Source organism: Homarus americanus, unplaced genomic scaffold (assembly GCF_018991925.1).
Source record: "Homarus americanus isolate GMGI-L3 unplaced genomic scaffold, GMGI_Hamer_2.0 scaffold24260, whole genome shotgun sequence".
Classification (NCBI taxonomy): domain Eukaryota; kingdom Metazoa; phylum Arthropoda; class Malacostraca; order Decapoda; family Nephropidae; genus Homarus; species Homarus americanus.
Genome location: NW_024721079.1, coordinates 7623301 through 7649205, shown reverse-complemented (window position 1 = coordinate 7649205; position 25905 = coordinate 7623301). Strand labels below are relative to the sequence as shown.

Sequence of the window (25905 nt, the reverse complement as noted above, 5' to 3'; positions counted from 1 at the left end):
GAGGGTTTTTTTTTCTCCCCTCCGAGAGCTGGGAACTGGTTCTTTGCATACATTTATGAAACAAGAATCATCAGGGGAGGACATATCCACAGGTCCACACTTTTTATGAAATGAAAGAAAATGTGTGGAGAGAGAGAGAGAGAGAGAGAGAGAGAGAGAGAGAGAGAGAGAGAGAGCATCACTCTTGGGATGTGACCAAAACAAGCATAGGAATACCTCACTTTATATGCAGCAAACTATCCTAACGCTAACCTAACCTAACTTCACCTAAATTAACGCTACCCTAACCAAGCACTGACCTAAAATCAACCTAAAGGAACCTAACCAAATGCTACTCCTACCAAGTACTCGACCTAACTCCAATCCAAAACATACTTACCCAAACGTTGACCCAAACTAACCTCCTCAACAAAAAGCCAACCTAACCAAACGCTGGTTCCAAAATCCAACTTAAAGGTAACCTAACCAAAACGCTACCCTCAAGTACTGGACCTTAACTAACCAATGAGCACTTACCCAAACGCTGACTTAAAACTAACCTCAACGAAAGCTAACCTAACCAAACGCTGACCTAAAACTAACCTAAAGGTAACCTAACCAAAACGCTACCCTAACCAAGTACTGACCTAAAACTAACCTACCCAAACGCTGACCTAAAACTAACCTAACCCAACCCCTTTAGGGAGTGTTAGGGTGGTAAATCATCAGATGAAATACGCTTGGTTGGACTAATCTTCTGGTGATACAACTAACTATAACCAATATAACAAAAACAAACAACAACAAAAACACAACAAAGAAACATGGGAACCTTCATGAAACTTTCCACTGTATATAATTTAGCCAATCAGGTGCCAGAATGCCTAGATCGTATACAATTTAACCAATCAGGTACCACAATACCTAGGTGGTATGGAATTTAGCCAATCAGGTGCCAGAATGCCTGTTTGGTAAGCATGGCTCGTTCGTAATGCATGCAGTACACCAAATAACGGCCACACAATAACACCACTACACCCATAATAACACCATAACACGCATAACACCATAACGCGCATAATACCATAACACCCATAATAACACCATAACACCCACAGTAACACCACAACGCCCATAATAACACCATAACACCCACATTAACACCACAACACCCACATTAACACCACAACACCCACAGTAGCACCACAACGCCCATAATAACACCACAACACCCACAGTAACACCACATTGACCACAACACCCATAATAACACCACAACACCTATAATAACAAGATAATGACTAGACAACACCCACATTAACACCACAACAACCCACATTAACACCACAACACCCACATTAACACCACAACACCCACATTAACACCACAACACCCAGACAGAAGTGTTGGTCCTCCCCAGCGTGAGGTTAATATGGGTATTACACCAGGTACGGGTGGTCAAGTCACGCCAACTCACGTGTCTTCCACCATCACCAAGATTATAGTGCGGGTGTGGTGACTAGGGAGTGTTATTAAATGTGTCTGAGTGTTATTAAATGTGTCTGAGTGTTATTAAATGTGTCTGAGTGTTATTATATGTGTCTGAGTGTTATTAAATGTGTCTGAGTGTTATTATATGTGTCTGAGTGTTATTAAATGTGTCTGAGTGTTATTATATGTGTCTGAGTGTTATTAAATGTGTCTGAGTGTTATTAAATGTGTCTGAGTGTTATTAAATATGTCTGAGTGTTATTAAATGTGTCTGAGTGTTATTAATTGTGTCTGAGTGTTATTAAATGTGTCTGAGTGTTATTAAATGTGGTTGAGTGTTATTACATGTGTCTGAGTGTTATTAAATGTGTTTGGGTGTTATTACTTGTGTCTGAGTGTTATTAAATATGTCTGAGTGTTATTAAATGTGTCTGAGTGTTATTAATGTGCCTGAGGTTATTAAATGTCTTGAGTTATTAAATGTGTCTGAGTGTTATTAAATGTGTCTGAGCATTATTATATGTGTCTGAGATAAATGTCTGAGTGTTATTAAATGTGTGTGAGTGTTATTAAATGTGTGTGAGTGTTATTAAATGTGTGAGTGTTATTAAATGTGTGAGTGTTATTAAATGTGTGTGAGTGCTATTAAATGTGTCTGAGTGTTATTATGTATGTCTGAATGTTATCAAATGTGTCTGAGTATTATTATATGTGTCTGAGTTTCATTAAATGTGTCTGAGTGTTATTAAATGTGTGAGTATATTAAATGTGTCTGAGTGTTAGTTAAATGTGTTTATATATTAAATGTGTCTGAGTGTTATTAAGTATGTCTGAATGTTATCAAATGTGTCTGAGTATTATTAAATGTGTCTGAGTATTATTAAATGTGTCTGAGTGTTATTAAATGTGTCTGAGGTTATTACATGTCTGAATGGTATCAAATGTGTTTGAGTGTTATTATATGTGTCTGAGTGTTATTAAAATGTGTCTGAGTGTTATTATATGTGTCCGAGGTTAAATGTGTTCGAGGTTATTAAATGTGGCCTGAGGTTATTAAATGTCCGAGTGTTATTAAATGTGTCTGAGTGTTATTAAATGTGTCTGAGTGTTATTATATGTGTCTGAGTGTTATTAAATGTGTCTGAGTGTTATTATATGTGTCTGAGTGTTATTAAATGTGTCTGAGTGTTATTATATGTGTCTGAGTGTTATTAAATGTGTCTGAGTGTTATTAAATGTGTCTGAGTGTTATTAAATATGTCTGAGTGTTATTAAATGTGTCTGAGTGTTATTAATTGTGTCTGAGTGTTATTAAATGTGTCTGAGTGTTATTAAATGTGGTTGGGTGTTATTACATGTGTCTGAGTGTTATTAAATGTGTTCCGGAGTATTAAATGTGTCTGGAGTGTTATTAAATGTGTCTGAGTATATTAAATGTGTCTGAGGTTATTAAATGTGTCTGAGTGTTATTAAATGTGTCTGAGTGTTATTAAATGTCTGAGTGTTATTAAAACGTGTGTGTGTAAGTATAAATGTGTCTGAGTGTTATTAAATGTGTCTGAGTGTTATTAAATGTGTCTGAGTGTTATTATATGTGTCTGAGTGTTATTAAATGTGTCTGAGTGTTATTATATGTGTCTGAGTGTTATTAAATGTGTCTGAGTGTTATTAAATGTGTCTGAGTGTTATTAAATATGTCTGAGTGTTATTAAATGTGTCTGAGTGTTATTAATTGTGTCTGAGTGTTATTAAATGTGTCTGAGTGTTATTAAATGTGTTTGGGTGTTATTACATGTGTCTGAGTGTTATTAAATGTGTTTGGGTGTTATTACTTGTGTCTGAGTGTTATTAAATATGTCTGAGTGTTATTAAATGTGTCTGAGTGTTATTAATTGTGTCTGAGTGTTATTAAATGTGTCTGAGTGTTATTAAATGTGTCTGAGTGTTATTAAATGTGGTTGGGTGTTATTACATGTGTCTGAGTGTTATTAAATGTGTTTGGGTGTTATTACTTGTGTCTGAGTGTTATTAAATGTCTTCAGTGTTAATGAAGTCTGAATGTTATTATTATTAATGAATCCTTATTTCCCGTTAATCCTCCTCATTTCCTCGCTAATCCTCCTTATTTCATCGTTAATCCTCCTTATTTCCTCGTTAATCCTCCCTATTCCCCCGTTAATCCTCCTATTTCTCCGTTAATCCTTCTTATTTAATGAACTGAGGAAGCATTTTAAGAACGGTCTACCAATTTTGTCATGAAATCCTTATTTTTTTGGTTTGGGTAAAATATATATATATATATATATATATATATATATATATATATATATATATATATATATATATATATATATATATATATATATATATATATATATATATATATATATATATATATATATATATATACACTATATATGATATCGAAAATTTCGAAAATTTGTTTTCAAAACACCGCCATGAGTGATATGACGTTCAAGGTCATCTGAGGGGGAGGGCTTGCCTGCCTCAACTGGCGAAGATTGCGGAACTGGGCCTATATGATAACTAAGCCGCGATTTACCGAATTAAATATGGGCGATTCATGAAGTTAAGGGAACTATTATTGAATTTAGAGAGTATTATAGATCGTTTAGCAGTCTGAATAAATATTGCAGGTCATCCCAAGGAGTTATTAGTTAGGCGGAAAATATATCCGTAGGCTGAAAGCTAGCGCGCGGAGACGCGATGCTGACAAACCGGTTCGGGAAACATTCACAGACAAGACGTTCCGCCATCAAATAGTCAAAAAAATGGCCTAGTCACGCAATATGCGCTATTGCAGTATAACCGAAGCAGATCTCATTCGATCTCGAACAAGGTTAAAATAAGACATTGATAAAAATGAAACTAAAACCTTAGAAACGTTCATTTCAGGGTTTCCGTCAGAACCCACTTGACTGGAGTTGACTGGAACGGCTGGGGGCTGACTGCCGTTGATGATTGAGGTGAAAGCGTTAGTAAGCCATTGGACCCGATCAGTGTAGGCCTGTCACTGTTTAGCAGAGATGGCAAGGATGCCTCTTAGTGAACAGTGCTCGACAACTAACACGACACAGGACCAGCATCAGCAGTGGGTGATCAGTTCTTACCACTCCGGTGCACAACCCCACATGTCGAGCAGCTAGTGAAACCCTCCTTGCTAACGGGAAGCTAAAGTTTCTCTCAACTGCACAAAGGTCTGATTGAAACCACTCTCTTCCTGCCCTTGGACGCACTGGAGATTACACTGAGGCTATCTGGTATTCCTATTAATGGTCACACTGAGGACGTAGTCTGGGAATCTGGAGATGCCTAGAGGAACATTTTATCTTCCTTATCACGGGTGTAGTTAACACCATTCCTCGAACTGATATTATCTTGACGTGTGTGATTTGTATTTCTTAAATAATTTGATAGTAGAGTGTTTTTTGAATGTTTGTGCCATTAAGTGGAACCAGAGTGATACTGTGATTTGATTCTTTTAATACTTACACTCTAATTCTTCATAATTCTGATCTCAGGTATAACCTTTAGTTCCCCAAGAGCAGTGGTTACAGAGTTAGGTTAGGAAGTGTACCTGTTGGGGGGTGCTATAATTTTGTTGGTGATATTATTTTGTTTTAAAGCCCTTAGGGCCTATTCATTGTAAAATTATTTAATTTCTTGCTTTATTACCATTCCTCAGTGACTGATATTATTTTGTTGAAGACCATAAGGCCTATTCATTGTGAATATTTAATTTCTTATTTTTTTAGTACCATTTCCTAAGTGATGATATTATTTTGAAAGCCCTTAAGGCCTGAGCTTCATATGTGCAATTAACATTTCTTAATACTTTAAATTTATTGTTGCCTGTGTTTCTAATAGCTATGTGTGTATAACTTTTATTCTGAGTAGTGGTTAAAGTTTAAGTTAAGAGGTCATATGGTGTACCATTATTTGATTGTGTTTGTAGTGTTGGAGGGAATATAAGTGTCTAGAATTTTACAGTGTGTCATTCATCCTGAAGTCTGAACGCTATCCTTCCACGGAGTCACGGACAGTTCATTTTGTGTAGTAAATTTAAGTGTTCTTGTGCTGGTTTAAGGATTTTCTCAAAGGCGCTTCCACTGCCTTTACCATCTATTAAATTTTAATAAACTCAGGCCAGTGAAATTAAGTCCAGCAAATTCCGACCGATTTACAAATGGTAGCGAAGCGTAGTTTTAATGTCGTGACTGATAGTACTGTGGATTTGGGATAATAGACGCCATCATGTGTTGGTTAGCAATGGTAGGGATTGAACTCGCGCACTGATGCTCATCCTTGTGCCCGGACTGAGTTGGTTAGGCTTGACGGTAGAGATGTGTATGAGGAGGAAGAGAGACGGCCGCGGGACATTGGTGCAGCTGAGAGTTCGGAGACCGAAAGAGGATTATCAAGCACAGGTAAACAGGTTCAGTAGAGTCTCAGGCACACATTCAGCAGTTCAAGGAAAACAAGAATCTCAGGCACGTCCAGCAGTCAAGGAAGTGTGGTCCAAGTGGGAAATATAGGGGTACATAAGTAGTTCAGAGGGATTGATCGAGCCTCCAGCTGAGAGACAAGACAGAAGCCGACCGATTTAAAGTTTAGGGTGCATGGTAATGAAAAAGCGGGTTGTAGGGGTGAGTTGGAGGTTGTGAGTGGGGCGGGAGTTGGAGATGGTTGGGGACTCAGAGATGTTGGGCTAAAGTGAGTAGTTTGCTGTCATAGGCGGGATTGAGTTGCTGTCATGAGCAGGATTGAGGAAATGCAGTTGTAATGTCCAGGGCCTCACTAGATGGACTGGTACATTGTCAGGGTTGGTCTGCCGGCATGAGTTCGGAGGCGTGGACTGAGTATTTTTTTTGACACTGGTACCTCTTGGCTCAAGGGCCAGGCAAGGAGAAACATGTTTGTTTTGGACTGAGTATTGTTTTGACACTGGTTCTCTTAGTTCAAGGGGCCAGGCAAGGAGAGCATGTTGGAGATGGACTGAGTATTTTTTTTTGACACTGGTTCCTCTTAAACTCAGGGCCAAACCAAAGGAGAGCATGCTTGTTTTTGGACTGTGTATTTTTTTGTACTGGTTCACTCTTAGTTCAAGGGCCAGGCCAAGGAGAAACATGTTTGTTTTGGGCTGGTATTAATTTTGACATTGGTTCTCTAGTTAAGGGCCAGGCGAGGGCGTGTCATTCTGGTTGGATTGAGTTGGAGCTAGGAAGAAATGGAGTTGCCTAGCTGCGAGTGGAATAGTACAAGTTGAAGGTGGGTTCTAGGTTGTTCTCTCTCAGCAGGGGGCAGTAGCATCTTTTTTAGGGGGTCAGTGTTAGCGAGAGAAAAGAGAAAGCAGGGAATGCTGCATTTTAGCAAAAAGGTGAGGTGCAGTCCTTAGAACAAAATTTTAGGGGGGTCGTATGCATGTTTTTCTCAGCACATGAGAGTTGGTGCTGTCTTTTTTAGAGGTCGATTGTGATATCAGAAATTTTCAAAGTAATTTCAAAATGCTTGCCATGGTGATGCAGGCGTTCAAGGTCATCTGAGAGGGAGGCGCTGCCTGCTCGTAGCGAGGGTGCGGAACTAGGCTATATGATGTGAATATGATTTACCGAATTAATAATGATGCGATTCATGAAGTTAAGGGACTATTATTGAATTTAGAGGTAGTATAGATCGTTTAGCAGTCTGAATAATGTTCTGGTGTCCCAAGGGTTATTAGTTAGGCGGAAAATATATCGTAGGCCCAAGCTAAGCGTAACACTTGGGAGACGCGACGCTGGCAGCTGAGCCAGTCGGGAAACATTCACACAGACAAAAGGCGTTCGGCGTCCATCAAGAAATAGTCCGTGGCCTAGTCACCTGTGCTGGCGCTATTGCAGTATAACCGTGAGTCTCATTCGATCTCAGACAGGGTTAGATAGGGCAGTGATAAAATGGCTAGAGCTAACGGTGGAGTTCATTTCAGGGTTTCCGTCAGAACCCACTTCGGCTGGAGTTGACCGGAGTTGACTGCGAGGGTGACTGCCGTTGATGATTGAGGGTGTGGTGTCGCCATTGGACCCGTCGATGTAGGCCCTGTGCTATTTAGCGGGGTAGCAAGGATATCGCCAGTGAGCGAGTGCTCACGACAACTAACTGCACGACGCAGGGACCAGCATCAGCAGTGGGTGATCAGTTCTTACCACTCGGTGCACAACCCATGTCCCCGAGCAGCTAGTGAAACCCTCTTGCTAACAGGGAAGCTAAAAGTTTCTCTCAACTGCAAGGTCTGATTAACAGCTCCTCTCTTCCTGCCGCTTGGACGCTGGGGAGTACACAGAGGCTATCTGGTATATTAATGGTCACACACTGGGGCCAAATAGTCTAGGACTCTAGGAATACCCTAGGAACATTTTATCTTCCTTATCACGGAATTGTAGTTAACACCATTCCTCGAACTGATATTATCTTGACATTGTGTGCAGTTTAATATTTCTTAAAATAATTTTACGATAGTAGTGTTTTTTGAATATTTGTGCCATTAAGTGGAACCAGAGAGTGATACTGTGATTTGGTCTTTAATGCCTCTAATTCTTCATAATTCTGATCTCAGGTATAACCTTGTTCCCAAGAGCAGTGGTTAGGTTAGGTTAAGAAGTGTACACCTGTTGGGGGGTGCTATAATTTTGTTGGTATTATTATTTTGCTGTATGGGCCTATTCATTATAGAAGTAATTTAATTTCTTATCTTTTGATACCATTCCTCAATGACTGATATTATTTTGTTGAGCCATAAAACCTATTCATTTAATGGAGTATTTAATTTCTTATTTTTAAGCCCTGCATTTCTAAGTAATGATATTATTTTGTGAAAGCCATAAGGCCTGTTCCTTATATTGCAATTAACATTTCTTAATACTTTAAATTTATTGTTTACACCTTTGTTTCCTAATAATTTCTATGTCATGTAACTTTTTATTCCCCAGAGTAGTGGTTAAAGTTTAAGTTAAGAGAGTGCGCATATTGGTGTACCGTGTTTGATTGTGTTTGTAGTGTTGGAGGAATATAAGTGTCTAGAATTTTACAGTGTGTCTCATTCATCCCAGTCACAGACGCTATCCTTCCACAGGTCACAGACAGTTCATTTTATTGTAGTAGATTTAAGTGTTCTTGTGTGCTGAATTTCGGGATTTATTTTTCTCAAAAGAAAGCGCTTCCTACTTGCTTCACCGCATCTATTAAATTTAATAAACCCCAAGTCAAGTGAAAGTGAAGTCAGCCATTTAGAGCCGGTTACAAATATATATATATATATATATATATATATATATATATATATATATATATATATATATATATATATATATCAACAATAATGGACTTGTTACATTGGAGGGCATTTGAGTTTCATAACGAAAGAGAGGAGAACCAGGAAAACACAACATCTACCAAACTAAGTTGGGTTTCTTTAATCACCAACGTTTCAAGGGAAAAAATCATTTTCCATCATCAGAGCCTAGAGAAACAAATGTTTTAAAAAGTTTTAAAAATTTAAGATTATATACAATAAACAAAACATTTACTTAAATTTTATTCCACAAAATTTAAAGAGAGAACTCCAATTTAAAACAAACCAAAATTAAGCGAGACCTACGTACAAGCTAAAATCAGGAAAAAATTGAAATAAAAATATACAGGGATATTACTTTAATTGACGAATCTTGATGCGAAAAACACGGCAATTCACAGGAGAGCCACTTATATCACAAATGGATGGCTTTATTACTTTAAACTGATGCAAGGCTTTTATAATGAGGAGTTCCGTCTCACAGTTGCTCTTGCCAAGAACTGAGAAATCAGACGGCGAAAACGGGTGAATTGTTTAAATTCGAAACATGGCAACATCAAATTTACTTGTGAATTGGAAAAGGAAAATATTTTTCCATGGCTTGATGTTAATATCCACCGTCTTCATAATAGTTTCGAGACAGCCTTATACAGAAAACCAACTTTCACTGGTTTGAGTTCAAAATTTTCATCTTTTATTCCTCTTAATTACAAACGTAATCTAGTACGTACTCTTACCAACAGAGCCTTTAATATATGTTCAAGCTATTTCCACTTGGACATTGAACTAAAATACATAAATGAACTACTCTTTAACAATGGTTTCCCTAAGAGATTTACAGACACTTATATTGGCAAAACCCTTAATAGGTTTTTTAGTCCCAAACAGCCTCAAATCCACACCGTCCCTAAATATTTTATCTATTTCACTATCCCGGACACTTCAGAAGCTTTTCAATTACTCCTATCCAACAATGTCTCTTAGACTAGTCTTCATAACCCAGAGCTCAATTAAAAAATTCTTTAAAATTAAAGTCACCATACCCACACACCTGCAATCCTCAGTTGTTTATCAATTTACGTGTGCTAGCTGTAGGGCAGCATATATAGGAAAAACAAAAAGACATTTAATAACTCGCATCCATGAACACTTGGGCCGTTCCACCCGAACAGGCCAGTTAATCACACAACCACCACATTCAGCTATCCGTAACCACGCCCACCAACATGACCACCCGTTTTCGCTGTCTGAATTCTCAGTTCTTGGCAGGAGCGACTGTGAGACGGACCTCCTCATTAGAAGCCTTGCATCAGTATAAAGTAAAGCCATACATTTGTGATACGGCTTCCTGTGAATTGTTGTGTTTTTCGCAATAAGGCTCGTCTAAATTAAGGTATTACCCCCTGCATATTTTTATTTATTTTTTCCTGATTTTAGCTTTGTACGTAGGTCTCGTCATTTTTGTCGGTTTTAAATTGGAGTGCTCTTTCTTTAAATTTTATGGAAGGTAAATTTTGGTATAATGTTACGTTTTTATTGTATATCACCTGTATTTTTAAAACTTTTTAAAAACTTTTTTTTTCTAGGCTCAGATGGAAAATATTTTTTTTCCGAAACGTTAGTAGTGATTAAAGAAACCCAACTTAGTCAAGATGTTTGTGTTTTCCCTGGTTCTCCTCTTCGTTATATATATATATATATATATATATATATATATATATATATATATATATATATATATATATATATATATATATATATATATATATATATATATATATATATGAAGCCGCCTATACCAGATTATGTAAAATACTGGGCACTGTATACAGATTATTTTATTTTGTGAGGGGGACCCGTTGGAGATGACGTCAGAGGTCGGTGGTAAATATCCCAAGGTCGGTTATAAATATTTTTGAAGAAATGCATATTCTAAGGCTGTGTGTAAATGTTATGTTGAAATACACAGTAATTCTAATGTCATTTGTATGTTATGAAAAAAACCCTCGTCGTTTCTAGACGTCATTTGAACTGAAAATTACAAGCATATTGGTCAAGATATTGCCAATTGACTGTCTGTACACAAGACCGCCTGACAAATGCAATAAATACATTCCCAGAACAGGTAACGGTAGACCTTAAAACAACACAGCCATAAACATGAAGACGCTACCTTACCCCAAGTATTATCAGGTGACACAATGGCAAGATACGGTCCACAAGCAAGAAGACCTTTGGCAACCCTACCGAGACAACACGAGTCGTATTGATCATTTCGAAATTCATCGGACCCATCCAGGAAGATACGTTTATTTATTTATTATTTATTTTTAACCATGTGTTCTGTAATTGGGTTTCAGATCTGCTAGAAATTGATATGGCGTTTAAATTATTACTCCACCCCACCCGACCCTACCAAACCCCACCCCACTCCACCCTACCCCACCCTACCCCCCACTCCACCCCACCCCACTCCACCCCACCCCACCCTACCCCACCCCACCCACTCCCCCCCAAGAAAATATCAGTTCCCAAGACAACTAACAAAGAACAAAAACATAAGACGAGACAAGACAATAGGGAATAATGCCACAAATGCTAAAATGTTCTCAAAACACTAGCCTGGAGACGAAGAGAGGGTCAAAATTAGTTCCTAGAATGGCCACCAGGGGGATACATCACTTAACTAACCCCTTCAGTGCGATGAGTCAACCCCGTGAGTACGATGATTTAACCTTGTGAGTACGATGATTTAACCTTGTGAGTATGATGATTTAACCCTTAAGTACGATGATTTAACCCTTGGGGCACAATGATTTAACCTTGTGAGTACGATGACTTAACCCCGTGAGTACGATGACTTAACACCGTGAGTAAGATGATTTAACCCCTTGAGTACAATGATTTAACCTCGTGAGTACGATGACTTAACCCCGTGAGTACGGATGATTTAACCCCTTGTGAGTACGATGATTTAACCCCTTGAGTACAATGATTTAACCTCGTGAGTACGATGACTTAACCCCGTGAGTACGATGACTTAACACCGTGAGTAAGATGATTTAACCCTTAAGTACGATGATTTAACCCCTTGAGTACAAAGATTTAACCTCGTGAGTACGATGATTTAACCCACTGAGTACGATGATTTAACCCACTGAGTACGATGATTTAACCCACTGAGTACGATGATTTAACCCACTGAGTACGATGATTTAACCCACTGAGTACGATGGTTTAACCCCGGTACAATGATTTAACCCCGTGATACGATGACTTAACCCTGTGAGTACGATGACTTAACACCGTGAGTAAGAGATGATTAACCCTTAAGTACGATGATTTAACCCTGAGTACAAAGATTTAACCTCGTGAGTACGATGATTTAACCCACTGAGTACGATGATTTAACCCACTGAGTACGATGATTTAACCCACTGAGTACGATGATTTAACCCACTGAGTACGATGATTTAACCCCCGATGATGATTTATACCATGAGAATAACTTAACCCTTGTACGATTATTTAACCCCTGAGTACAATTATTTAACCTCGTGAGTACGATGATTTAACCCACTGAGTACGATGATTTAACCCACTGAGTACGATGATTTAACCCACTGAGTACGATGATTTAACCCACTGAGTACGATGATTTAACCCCTTGAGTACGATGATTTATACCCATGAGAATAACTTAACCCCTTGAGTACGATTATTTAACCCCTTGAGTACAATTAACCCGTTGAGTACGATGATTTAACCCTTGAGTAAAATAATTAAACCTCTTGAGAATGATTGATTAACCCCATCAGTACGATAAGTTAACCCCGTGAGTACGATAAGTTAACCCCTTGAGTACGATAAGTTAACCCCTTGAGTACGGTAAGTTAACCCCTTTAGTATGGGGTTATCATATTCATTGGGTGAAATAACTCACTGTACGGAAGGGGTTAATACAACAATAAGCTTCACTGAATTATGCTATTAATACAGGTACACTCACGCGCCATGCACCCTCCACCGCTACTCCCTCTTGTATATTGATGTTAAGTATAGTTATGGTAAATAAAGTGTCGTGAAGTCACCAAAAAACCTGTATCGTGCATATATTCTCTCATTACATCATGAACTGCTATTCGTACAATATAGCGAAGCTTCGAGCTGCTAACATTGACTATCGACAAAAGTTCGCTCCCTGAAGTGAAAGTGAGACACGGGAATGAGTCTCCAACTCGACTTACCCCGATTGTTATCTCTGGTGCGGGTGTGCTGTGCGGGTCGGGACTGCTTCAGTTTGGGAAGGAGCGAACTTTTGTCCACGATAGTACCACTGAACGATGGGGAGGGGGACGTTCGGTATGAAGCCAAGGCTACGACTTCCATCGAGTCAGGACAAGGGGTAGAGGGTGCATGGAAACTATGGCGCGTGAGTGTACATTACTTTAACCCTTTGACGACGATGGTTTAACCCTTTGACGACGATGATACAACCCTTTGAGTTTTTGACGACGATGATATAACACTTCAGCCCCTGTAAACGCACTACTGAAGGGGACTGTACCTGGCGTTGACTTTAAAGAGCGGGCTTTTTTTTTTACACTGATGTCGGGTAAACTTTTAAGCAAACAAGCCGAAATGATCACAAACCTGGCATTTGACACGTGTGGTGGTGATTGTAAGAGGTTTTTTTTTTTAACAATTGAGGGAATGGTGACTGTGTGTGTGTTGCCTCATTAATGCTAGCTCACAGCAAACATCTCACAGTACCTCCTTCATCGACTTCCCTGCTATTTATACTCCTCTTCCTCTTCTTTACCAGTGGGTTTTATCCTCTCTCCTCTTCATAGTCTTCCTCCTCCTCCCCCGTTGCACTATGCCTCACGTTCACCTCTCCTTCCCCTCACCCCCGCCTTGGTGTAGAGTGTTTCGGGCTGTGTTGCTGTCTATTATTAGTGTGTCCCTCCCTCCCTCACTTAACCCTTCTTACCTCCCGCTCTCCCTCAAACCTCCTTACCTCCCGCTCCTCCCTCAATTACTCCTTCTACCTCCCTTCCTCCCACTCTCCCTCACTTATCCTTCTTCCCTCCCCTCTCCCTCAATTACTTCTTACCTCCCTTCCTCCCACTCTCCCTCACTTACCCTTTCCTACCTCCCTATCTCCCTCCTTCCCCTACTGCTCTCCCACTCTCCCTCACTTACCACGTCTTACCTCCCTCCCTAACCTAACCAAATCAACAAGCACCATGGAAGAGGTACTACTCACGGGGGTACGAAGCTATACAGTAGAGAGAGAGAGAGAGAGAGAGAGAGAGAGAGAGAGAGAGAGAGAGAGAAGCAACAGATTAATGAAATTATCACATCCTCCTTCTCGTCCTCTGAAGGATGTGTTTGTTGCTTGTTTGTGATGCTAGTTTGTATTTGTGTTGTTAGTGTGTATTTGTTTGTGTTGTTAGTCTGTATTTGTGTTGTTAGTGTGTATTTGTTTTGTTAGTGTGTATTTGTTTGTGTTGCTAGTGTGTATTTGTGTTGTTAGTGTGTTGTTTGTGTTGTTAGTGTGTATTTGTGTTGTTAGTGTGTATTTGTTTGTTGATATTTTGTTGTGTTTGTTTGTGTTGCTAGTGTGTATTTGTGTTGTTAGTGTGTATTTGTTTGTGTTGTTAGGTTGTATTTGTGTTGTTAGTGTGTATTTGTTTGTATTTATTGTGTATTCATTTGTTTGTGTGTGCATGTTTGTTGTATCATTGTTAGTGTGTATTTGTTTTTAGTGTGTATTTGTTTGTGTTGCTAGTGTGTATTTGTGTTGTTAGTGTGTATTTGTTTGTGTTGTTAGTGTGTATTTGTGTTGTTAGTGTGCATTTGTTTTGTTAGTGTGTATTTGTTTGTGTTGTTAGTGTGTATTTGTGTTGTTAGTGTGTATTTGTGTTGTTAGTGTGTATTTGTTTTTTTGTTGTTAGTGTGTATTTGTTTGTGTTGCTAGTGTGTATTTGTGTTGTTAGTGTGTATTTGTTTGTGTTGTTAGTGTGTATTTGTGTTGTTAGTGTGTATTTGTTTTGTTAGTGTGTATTTGTTTGTGTTGCTAGTGTGTATTTGTTTTGTTAGTGTGTATTTGTTTGTGTTGCTAGTGTGTATTTGTTTTGTTAGTGCGTATTTGTTTGTGTTGCTAGTGTGTATTTGTGTTGTTAGGTGTGCATTTGTTTGTGTTGTTAGTGTGTATTTGTGTTGTTAGTGTGTATTTGTTTTGTTAGTGTGTATTTGTTTTGTGTTGTTAGTGTGTATTTGTGTTGTTAGTGTGTATTTGTTTGTGTTGTTGAGTGTGTATTTGTGTTGTTGGTATTTGTTGTTAGTGTGTATTTGTTTGTGTTGTTAGTGTGTATTTGTTTGTGTTACTAGTGTGTATTTGTGTTGTTAGTGTGTATTTGTTTGTGTTGTTAGTGTGTATTTGTGTTGTTAGTGTGTATTTGTTTTGTTTCTAGTGTGTATGTGTGTGTTGTTAGTGTAGTATTTGTTTTTTGCTAGTATTTGTGTTGTTAGTGTGTATTTGTTTGTGTTGTTAGAGTGTATTTGTTTGTGTTGTTAGTGTGTATTTGTTTGTTTCTAGTGTGTATGTGTGTTGTTAGTAGTATTTGTTTGTTGCTAGTATATTTGTGTTGTTAGTGTGTATTTGTGTTGTTAGTGTGTTTTGCTTATGTTGCTAGTGTGTATTTGTTTGTTGCTAGTATATTTGTGTTGCTAGTGTGTGTTTGTTTGCCGTTGATAGTGTGTATTTTGTTTGATAGCCTGTATTTGTTTGTGCTGTTAGTGTATTTGTTTGCGTTGCTAGTGCGTAATTACGTTTGTTGCTTGTGTTGTTTGTTATTTATTGAATGTATTGTGTTTGTGTGTATTTGTTTGTTATTTTATGATTCGTTTTATTACTTGTGTACTTGTTTGTGTTGCTTGCGTGTATTCGTTATTCCTTTTATTATTGTTTGCTTCGTGGTATTGTTTGTGTGGTCTTTGTCGCTGCGTGTGTATTTGTTTGTCATTGTTTGTTTTGTTGTTCACAGTTCTCGTGTGATTATCATTTTCTGAACTTTGTTTTTGTTTCAGTGTTTGTTAGTCTTTGTTATTTATTTTTGTTGGTGTTTGTGTATTGTTTGTTTGGTTGTGCCTGTGTTTTTTTTGTTTGTTAGTGCCTTTGTTTTTGTTTGAGTGTTTGTTTGTGCCGTTGTTTTGTTGTTGATTGTTTGTGTATTGTTTGTTTGTTTGTGTTTATTTGTGCATTTGTTTTTGTTTGTTAGTACATTGTTTGTTTTTGTTGTTTGCTTGTTTGTGCCTTTGTTTTGTTTGTTCCTGTGTTTTGTTTTTGTTTGCTAGTGTGTTTTAAATGTTTGCTAATGTAGTTCTTATTTGTTAGTGTTTGTTTGCGTCTCTGGTGTTTGTTTTGATAGACAATACTTTTGATTTTTGTATTGTTTCTGTTTGATAAGTCCAAACCGGATTCAATTTACACTGGGTCGTTTTTGACAATCCAGTTACCGGGGTCAGGACTTATATTGGGTGTTGGATTATCGGGGTCATGGTTTATGTTATCACCGCTGGCGTGTGAGTGCCGGCGTTTGCTGCTACCCGAACAAAGATTGGGGGTGGGCGGTGTTTACGGACAAGAGGTCCTGATTCTGCTAAATGTATGGTTTAAAGGGTGGCGTGGCCGCCTGGACTCCAGGAGATCGCTCTCTCAAGTGATGCTGTGAGGACCAGCCCTCTGCTAGCAGTGGTGAACACCGACTCCCAATCTGGCCGAGTTTTGTGCTGGAACAATTAACACAGTACTATTTTCCTTGGAACACCATACTGGTTCGCATTGACCCGCACTTGTAAGTACAGCCAAAGTGATGACATACCCCTCAGTACTGAAATATTGTGGACAAATTATGCCTACTCGTTCCTGCCTTATCTGGAGCAATAAGACAACGCGGAATGAAGTGTAGCTAAGATTAATAAAGTTATGAACTTTGTATCATGTCACTATGCTCTCAATTATAATTAATATAAATCGTCTGAGACTAACTAATTATGTATCAGATAGATCACCATGTAATACTAATGAACGTCTTGTTCTCTGCAAGTTTTGACCTCACCAATAAATATTGAATGCGTCAAAAGGCGGGTTTCAATCATTCCTTCGACTTGCCCGTCACCTGAACGCCCTTAACCAAGGCGTTTATAGTATGTTAATGTGTTGGGTTATCGGGGTCAGGGTGTATACAGTATGAATGTGTTGGGTTATCAGGGTCAGAGTGTATACAGCATGAATGTGTTGGGTTATCGGGGTCAGGGTGTAATAATAATAATAATAATAATTAACGGTTTATTGAAAGAGCTTGGCAGCCAGAAGGCTGAAAATATACAGTTACATATTTGGGGAATGGGTTACGAATTACAAATAATATACCAGTAATAAGTGACCCAAATAAGACATATAATAACTAGATGGGGAAAAGCTCAAACTACAGTTCATTTCAACATAGTGACAGTGCAAGGAGTAGTGTTTACTGGAGTGAATACACTGGTTTATTACAAGTTATTGATAATTTTACAATGGTTGGGACTGGGCTGTTCTTATAGCGATCAGTTCGTGCACGTATGGGCTGGATGCGGTTGTGTATACAGTATGAATGTGTTGGGTTATCGGGGTCTGGGTGTATACGGTATGAATGTGTTGGGTTATCGGGGTAAAGGTGTATACGGATGAATGTGTTGGGTTATCAGGGTCTGGGTGTATACGGTATGAATGTGTTGGGTTATCGGGTCAGAGTGTATACAGTATGAATGTGTTGGGTTATCGGGGTCAGAGTGTATACAGTATGAATGTGTTGGAGTTATCGGGGTCAGGGTGTATACAGCATGAATGTGTTGGGTTATCAGGGTCAGAGTGTATACAGCATGAATGTGTTGGGTTATCGGGGTCAGGTGTATACAGTATGAACGTGTTGGGTTATCGGGGTCTGGGTGTATACAGTATGAATGTGTTGGGTTATCAGGGTCTGGGTGTATACAGCATGAATGTGTTGGGTTATCGGGGTCAGAGTTATACAGCATGAATGTGTTGGGTTATCGGGGTCAGAGTGTATACAGTATGAATGTGTTGGGTTATCAGGGTCAAGTGTATACAGTATGAATGTGTTGGAGTTATCGGTCAAGTGTATACAGCATGAATGTTGGGTTATCGGGGTCAGAGTGTATACAGTATGAATGTGTTGGGTTATCGGGGTCTGGGTGTATACAGCATGAATGTGTTGGGTTATCGGGGTCTGGGTGTATACAGCATGAATGTGTTGGGTTATCGGGGTTCAGAGTGTATACAGCATGAATGTGTTGGGTTATCGGGGTTCAGGTGTATACGTATGAATGTGTTGGGTTATCGGGGTTCAGAGTGTATACAGCATGAATGTGTTGGAGTTATCGGGGTTCAGAGTGTATATACAGCATGAATGTGTTGGGTTATCGGGGTCTGGGTGTATACAGCATGAATGTGTTGGGTTATCGGGGTTCAGAGTGTATACAGCATGAATGTGTTGGGTTATCGGGGTTCAGAGTGTATACAGCATGAATGTTGGGTTATCGGGGTTCAAGTGTATACAGCATGAATGTGTTGAGTTATCGGGGTTCAGAGTGTATACAGCATGAAATGTTGGGTTATCAGGGTCTGGGTGTATACAGCATGAATGTGTTGGGTTATCGGGGTTCAGAGTGTATACAGCATGAATGTGTTGGGTTATCGGGGTTCAGAGTGTATACAGTATGAATGTGTTGGAGTTATCAGGGTCTGGGTGTTATACGGTATGAATGTGTTGGGTTATCGGGGTCAGAGTGTATACAGTATGAATGTGTTGAGTTATCGGGGTCAGAGTGTATACAGCATGAATGTGTTGGGTTATCAGGGTCAGGTGTATACAGCATGAATGTGTTGTTGGAGTTATCAGGGTCAGGTATACAGCATGAATGTGTTGGGTTATCGGGTCAGAGTGTATACAGTATGAACGTGTTGGGTTATCGGGGTCTGAGTGTATACAGTATGAATGTGTTGGGTTATCGGGGTCTGGGTGTATACAGCATGAATGTGTTGGGTTATCGGGGTCAGAGTGTATACAGCATGAATGTGTTGGGTTATCGGGGTCAGAGTGTATACAGTATGAATGTGTTTGGGTTATCGGGGTCAGAGTGTATACAGTATGAATGTGTTGGGTTATCAGGTCAGAGTGTATACAGCATGAATGTGTTGGGTTATCGGGGTCAGAGTGTATACAGTATGAATGTTGTTGGGTTATCGGGGTCTGGGTGTATACAGCATGAATGTGTTGGGTTATCGGGGTCTGGGTGTATACAGCATGAATGTGTTGGGTTATCGGGGTTCAGGTATACAGCATGAATGTGTTGGGTTATCAGGGTTCAGAGTGTATACGTATGAATGTGTTGGGTTATCGGGGTTCAGAGTGTATACAGCATGAATGTGTTGGGTTATCGGGGTTCAGAGTGTCATACAGCATGAATGTGTTGGGTTATCGGGGTCTGGGTGTATACAGCATGAATGTGTTGGGTTATCGGGTTCAGAGTGTATACAGCATGAATGTGTTGGGTTATCGGGGTTCAGAGTGTATACAGCATGAATGTGTTGGGTTATCGGGGTTCAGAGTGTATACAGCATGAATGTGTTGGGTTATCGGGGTTCAGAGTGTATACAGCATGAATTGTTGGGTTATCGGGGTCTGGGTGTATACAGCATGAATGTGTTGGGTTATCGGGGTTCAGAGTGTATACAGCATGAATGTGTTGGGTTATCGGGGTTCAAGTGTATACAGTATGAATGTGTTGGAGTTATCGGGGTCTGGGTATACATCATGAATGTGTTGGGTTGTCGGGGTCAGGTGATACAGCATGAATGTGTATTGGGTTATCGGGGTCAGAGTGTATACAGTATGAATGTGTTGGGTTATCGGGGTCTGGGTGTATTCATCATGAATGTGTTGGGTTATCGGGGTCAGAGTGTATACAGTATGAATGAGTTGGGTTATCGGGGTCAGTATACAGTATGAATGTGTTGGGTTATCGGGGTTCAGAGTGTATACAGCATGAATGTGTTGGGTTATCGGTCAGGGTATACAGTATGAATGTGTTGGGTTATCCGGGGTCTAGGTGTATACAGTATGAATGTGTTGGGTTATCGGGGTTCAGAGTGTATACGTATGAATGTGTTGGGTTATCGGGGTCAGAGTGTATACAGTATGAATGTGTTGGGTTATCGGGGTCGGAGATGTATACAGCATGAATGTGTTGGGTTATCGGGGTCAGAGCGTATACAGTATGAAAGTGTTGAGTTATCGTGGTCAGGGTGTATACAGCATGAATGTGTTGGTTATCGGGGTCAGAGTGTATACAGTATGAATGTTGGGTTATCGGGGTCAGGGTGTATACAGCATGAATGTGTTGGGTTATCAGGGTCAGGGTGTATACAGTATGAATGTGTTGGGTTATCGGGGTCCAGAGTGTATACAGTATGAATGTGTTGGGTTATCGGGGTCAGGGTGTATACAGTATGAATGTGTTGGGTTATCAGGTCAGAGGTATACAGTATGAATGTGTTGGGTTATCGGGGTCTGGGTGTATACAGCATGATGTTGAGTTATCAGGGTCTGGGTGTATACAGCATGAATGTGTTGGGTTATCGGGGTCTGGGTGTATACAGTATGAATGTGTTGGGTTATCGGGGTCAGAGTGTATACAGTATGAATGTGTTGGGTTATCGGGGTCAGGGTGTATACAGTATGAATGTGTTGGGTTATCGAGGGTCTGGGTGTATACAGCATGAATGTGTTGGGTTATCGGGGTCTGGTGTATACAGTATGAATGTGTTGGGTTATCGGGGTCAGGGTGTATACAGTATGAATGTGTTGGGTTATCAGGGGTCAGGGTGTTTCAGTATGAATGTGTTGGGTTATCGGGGTCAGGTGTATACAGCATGATATTTGAGTTATCGGGGTCTGGGGTATACAGCATGAATGTTATCGGGGTCAGAGTGTATACAGCATGAATGTGTTGGGTTATCGGGGTCAGAGTGTATACAGTATGAATGTGTTGGGTTATCGGGGTCAGAGTGTATACAGCATGAATGTGTTGGGTTATCGGGGTCAGAGTGTATACAGTATGAATGTGTTGGGTTATCGGGGTCAGAGTGTATACAGCATGAATGTGTTGGGTTATCGGGGTCAGAGTGTATACAGTATGAATGTGTTGGGTTATCGGGGTCAGAGTGTATACAGTATGAATGTGTTGGGTTATCGGGGTCTGGGTGTATACAGTATGAATGTGTTGGGCTATCGGGATGTAAGGGGGTGCCCAATAAACTAGCCTCCTCGTGGGCAATCTAAAAAAAAATCTAAAACTAAAACAATTTCGACTTACCATATAAATTCTTGGTCTTTTATGTCGCGTATTTTTTAGATACGTTTTTATGTCTATTTAATGAGATAACCTAATTTAACCTTATCTGTTGGACTTTGTATATATATATGTGTGTGTGTGTGTGTGTGTGTGTGTGTGTGCGCGTGCGTGCGTGTTAGAGGACGAGGTGAGGAAGGTCAAAGTTAACAAAAAGTTCTGGACGTGGGGCTCACCGCGCCGCCGCCTCGCACTCACATGAAAGCAAAATATTGTATTGTCCTTTGCCAGTCTCTAAAAGTGTTTCCTGAAGAACATCCCCTGTAATTATGATAAAGCTCAGTACAGGTACAGGATTAGGCTAAAAAAATTAACGAAATGTGTTCCTGTGTGTCCGATCACTCAATGCACGCACGTGTATAGTATAGATAATTTATAGTTATTCAGTAAATTCCTCATACAAATTTACATTGATTCACCATGTATATTGGCAGTGCAAGTATACAGAGCTAGTGCGGGTATACAAGCAATGTAATTACATAGACAATGCGGATATACAAACAATGTACTGTACAGACAATGCGGGTATTCAAAACAATAGCAAATATCATCACGACAACTTTTGACAGTATATCTCGAATGAATATACAGTACACTACACACACGAATCACAGCACTATACTTGGGACAACGTGTAGAGAAGGACCTACTGTATGCACTGAACTATAGGACAGTGTCTAAAAGATGAACCCATAGGAGAAGTTAAGACCATACATACTGTACAAGATACACCCCTGGTTAAATTATTATTATTTTTTTATTGGGGTATGACAGTAAATTTTCATCCTAGGTTAAATCCTGACTGGAAGAGTAAGGGAAGGCAACTGTGGGAGCTGCAACACACAAGATACTCGACATTCTGAAGAGGAAGTGGCGAGCAGTGGTGCGATACAATGCAGGATTTTCTTCGATGGAGATAACTGTGTATCACTGCCTATCGTATCTTGTTGTTCGACACAGCGATGGATATTTACTGTAGCAGCGCCATCGCCTCTATTCGACACTTGGTCATTAAATTTTAGCAACGCCATCGCCTCTGTACTAAAGCTGATCACACACACACTCATTCTTAACTGAGTTTGGGTGGTTGATCTTCAGGTGAGATAAGCTGGGTGGAGGGGGGCGAATCTTCAAGTGATAAAGAAAGCTGATACTATTGTGGCGGAAATGTTTGTCAATAAGAGAAAAACAAGAACACATCATCAAGGGACTTAACTCTCACGGGACGACTGATGAAGTTTCCAACCCGACGCAGCAGTAAAATCTCATTAATAAGCTGAAGACAAGATGCAGGTCAAGCACCACCACAGCCTCTCATCTCCTCCCTGCTACCACCACCACCCTGCCACCCCACTCCCTGCTGACACTCCCGCCAGCAACCACCCGGCACAAGGTTATCGTCGCAGTATGGAAATCTGATAAGAACTGAGGCCACTGACGCCATCTGGATGAGTGTTTATATCTCTGTGTGTGTGTAATAATAATAATAAACGGTTTATTAATAGAGTTGCTGAAAATATACAAACTTACATGTGCTTTAGACATAATGATATGTGTTCAATACATTTACAGGGCTGTACACTACATGTGTGTGTGTGTGTGTGTGTGTGTGTGTATCTAGATTTTCTATAAATACACATCAAATTTTAGGTGGACAACATTATTTCAGTAGTAAGTCTCGAGGGAAGTGTTACACGTTACTCGCCCTCAAGAACCACCTACCGGGGAAGTGAACACATACTCAGGAACCACCTGTCGGGGAGTAAACACAGTGAAGTATTCCTCCCGCCCTCTCGACAACTGGCCAATTCACTAAAAACTCTCTTCAATCACAGGTGAGATACGGAGTGCCACAGATCGATACAGCGATGCCACTCACTGACAGCATCCGGTTGACTGGGGAGGGGAGGGTGGCCATCAGGGGCTGGTGGTGAGAAAGCTGTCATTGTCACCGTCCTTATTGCTCATCTTGTGTGTGTTCTTTGGTTCTCTAACCTGTTGTTCTTCCTGTTATATCCCTGGTATTATTGTGTGTTATTTTGTTGTTATATCCGTTGTTATTGTTCTCTTTGTATGTTATTTTTGTTCTTATGTTGTATCCTCGTTCTCATTGTTCTACCTGTGTGTTCTGTCTAGTCACCAGATCACCAGGAAAACATTTATAAAATTATTATTCTAAATTACAAAAGATTTTCCTGTTGTTTTTGTAAAATGTTCTGTTTCTGTTTTGTTGTGTGTTGTGTTATTGTTCTTGAGTGAGTATTGTTTGTTATTGTTTCAATATTGTTATTGTTTTGGTAATAATTGTGGGTTATGGCTATTTTATTATTATTATAATTATTATTGATGCTGTAGTGATTTATAGAATTTTGTTATTGTTGTTCATGTTTGGCAATACTGTTTTCAATGTGTGTGTGTGTGTGTGTGTGTGTGTGTGTGTGTGTGTGTGTGTGTGTGTGTGTGTGTGTGTGTGCACAAGGTGGTGTAAAGCGTCTAGTGTGGCAGCATTATGTTAGTGTTAAAGTGCAGGCACTGCTTGTTCCCCAGAGGGACGGCGCATAGGCCCACTGGCATGTGGACACGTCCTGGCGCCTACCAACCACTTCCCCACTGCCTTGCAGATTAATCTTGGTAGGTATAAGGCTACGGGAGTAAACCTCGAACGAAAAATCTGACAGACATGCTTACAGAGCTCCAACAAGAACCCACCGGCAGTTTAGGTGGAATAGTAGTAGGCCATACAGGGAGAGAATTCAGAACGTTGATCAAGGCAGCTTCACTCCTCTAGTGTTCACAACCTCTGGTGGGATGGGACCAAGTGCAAGATGCTTCTATGCCAGACTCGCGGAGGTGATCTCTGAACAGAGGCAGCAGATGTCGACTGTCTTTTCTCATTCGGTTGGCTTTGCTCTGCCTCAGGGGAACGAGTGCTTCGGCCCCAAGCCGACAACAGTTGCAGACCTTGACTATGAGGCTACAGTCACTGAATGCCTCATAGATCTGCAGCTCAACTAACACAACATAGCTAGGATAGCTACTTATGTATTAGGATATTTAATATTAAAGTAATAAAATGGCGGCGAAGGTGTGGCTATTGGGGGAGGCTGGAGGCCACGTTTAAAAAATATAATAATAGTAGTAGTAGTAGTGTGTGTGTGTGTGTGTGTGTGTGTGTGTGTGTGTGTGTGTCTTACCTGCTGCAGCTTGACATAGTAGGTCATGGCGGCTTCTTCGTGAGTGGCAGAGACGATGATGATGATGATCCCGCTGTTGTCGCTGATCAATAGCCAGCAGGGGGCTCCACTTCACCCCTTCGGCAGATTGCCTCTCGATGATGACGTCACGATGTAAGCTTTAAAGAGTGGTCGAATGTTGCGTCACACTATGTCTGACGTCACGCGGGGTGTGAACGCGGCTTTGATTGTTGACAAATTAAATGTGACGTCAAGAGTGGCGGTTTTCCGTAGTGTGGTAAAATTAAGACGCAGATACTGTTTATACCTTCTGGCTGAGGAAAAAAAAGAGAAGAGAAATCACCTGATGATTACACAGGTCAGCTTATTTCACCTAATGAAACATCATAATGCTAACCCAGGTAGCGTTCAGGTGTTTAATCAAGTGAAATTAAACTGGGGTTGCCTAATCTTCAAGTGACTCAAAATATCCTTTTATCATTAGTAACATAAAACCGAATTTCATAAACTGCTAAATCCATGGTGACGATATCTGATCATTATTATTAAAAACTCAAAGCAATAACTTGATCATTTCTTCGTGCCCGCCTGACTCACTCCTCCTGGTAAACAAGTTATGGGGTCATATTACGGGTTCTGAGCTGATGCCAAATTGGTTTTTGGGTTCAATGGGTGTTGTACAGTATGTTGTTGACAGTATGTTGTTGACACGTAAAGAAAACATTCAGTGTTAATGAGTCTTATATAACCTTCATAGTGTGCTAAGGGGTCTTATAACACACACACACAAGTCCCTAAAACATATACCATGCCAACTCCGAACCCCTTATATGACCGACCTCTTTTAACTGTACTGTACACTAACAACACTCGTCTCTTGTCACAGTTCTGTTTATGACTGGAGGTATGACAGTCTCAGTCCATACACTCTCAAAGACTGTCCCTCGGTATTTACTTCTCGTCTATACAGTTAGTTTCAGCATGACTCGTTAGGTTAATGTTATGTTATGTTAAGATAGTGTTAGGTTGGAGGAGCGTTAGGTTAAAATAGGATAGGGTAGGTTAGTGTTAGGTTACTCGAGGTTAGGTTAGTATTAGGTTACGTTAGATTTGGTTAAAATGGTGTTAAGTTACGTTAGGTTAGGATAGCGTCAGGGTGGTTTATCTTCAGATGAGATAAACTAGGGTGCATAATAATTAGGTGAACCCAATTTCGTTATTACATTGGCCGTCGTAGTTTCGTGCGTCGAGTGGAAAACTTTAACGTACTCGCTCCAAAAAATACCTTAACTAATTTGTAAGACATTATTACACAACGGACGATGGATTCTGACAAGCCAACAGAGACAACACGAGTTCCGATGTTCATTTTGAAATTTCTCGGACTGTTTCAATAAAGATACTTTTTGG

General features: G+C 39.9%; 1 protein-coding gene across 2 annotated transcripts in view; it reads right to left on the bottom strand.

Moving 5' to 3' along the window:
• The window catches only part of LOC121861516 (endothelin-converting enzyme homolog), a 132179-nt gene that overhangs the window by 80158 nt on the left and 26116 nt on the right, over positions 1-25905 (bottom strand). The window contains exon 1 of one of the 2 annotated variants that reach the window (XM_042359325.1): positions 24496-24796. The exons of the other annotated variant lie outside the window; for it this stretch is intronic. Within the exon in view, the coding sequence (XP_042215259.1) occupies positions 24496-24522 (27 nt within the window). The 5' untranslated portion in view covers positions 24523-24796. Of the gene's footprint in view, positions 1-24495; positions 24797-25905 lie in introns of those variants that run through there. 2 annotated transcript variants of the gene reach the window in all.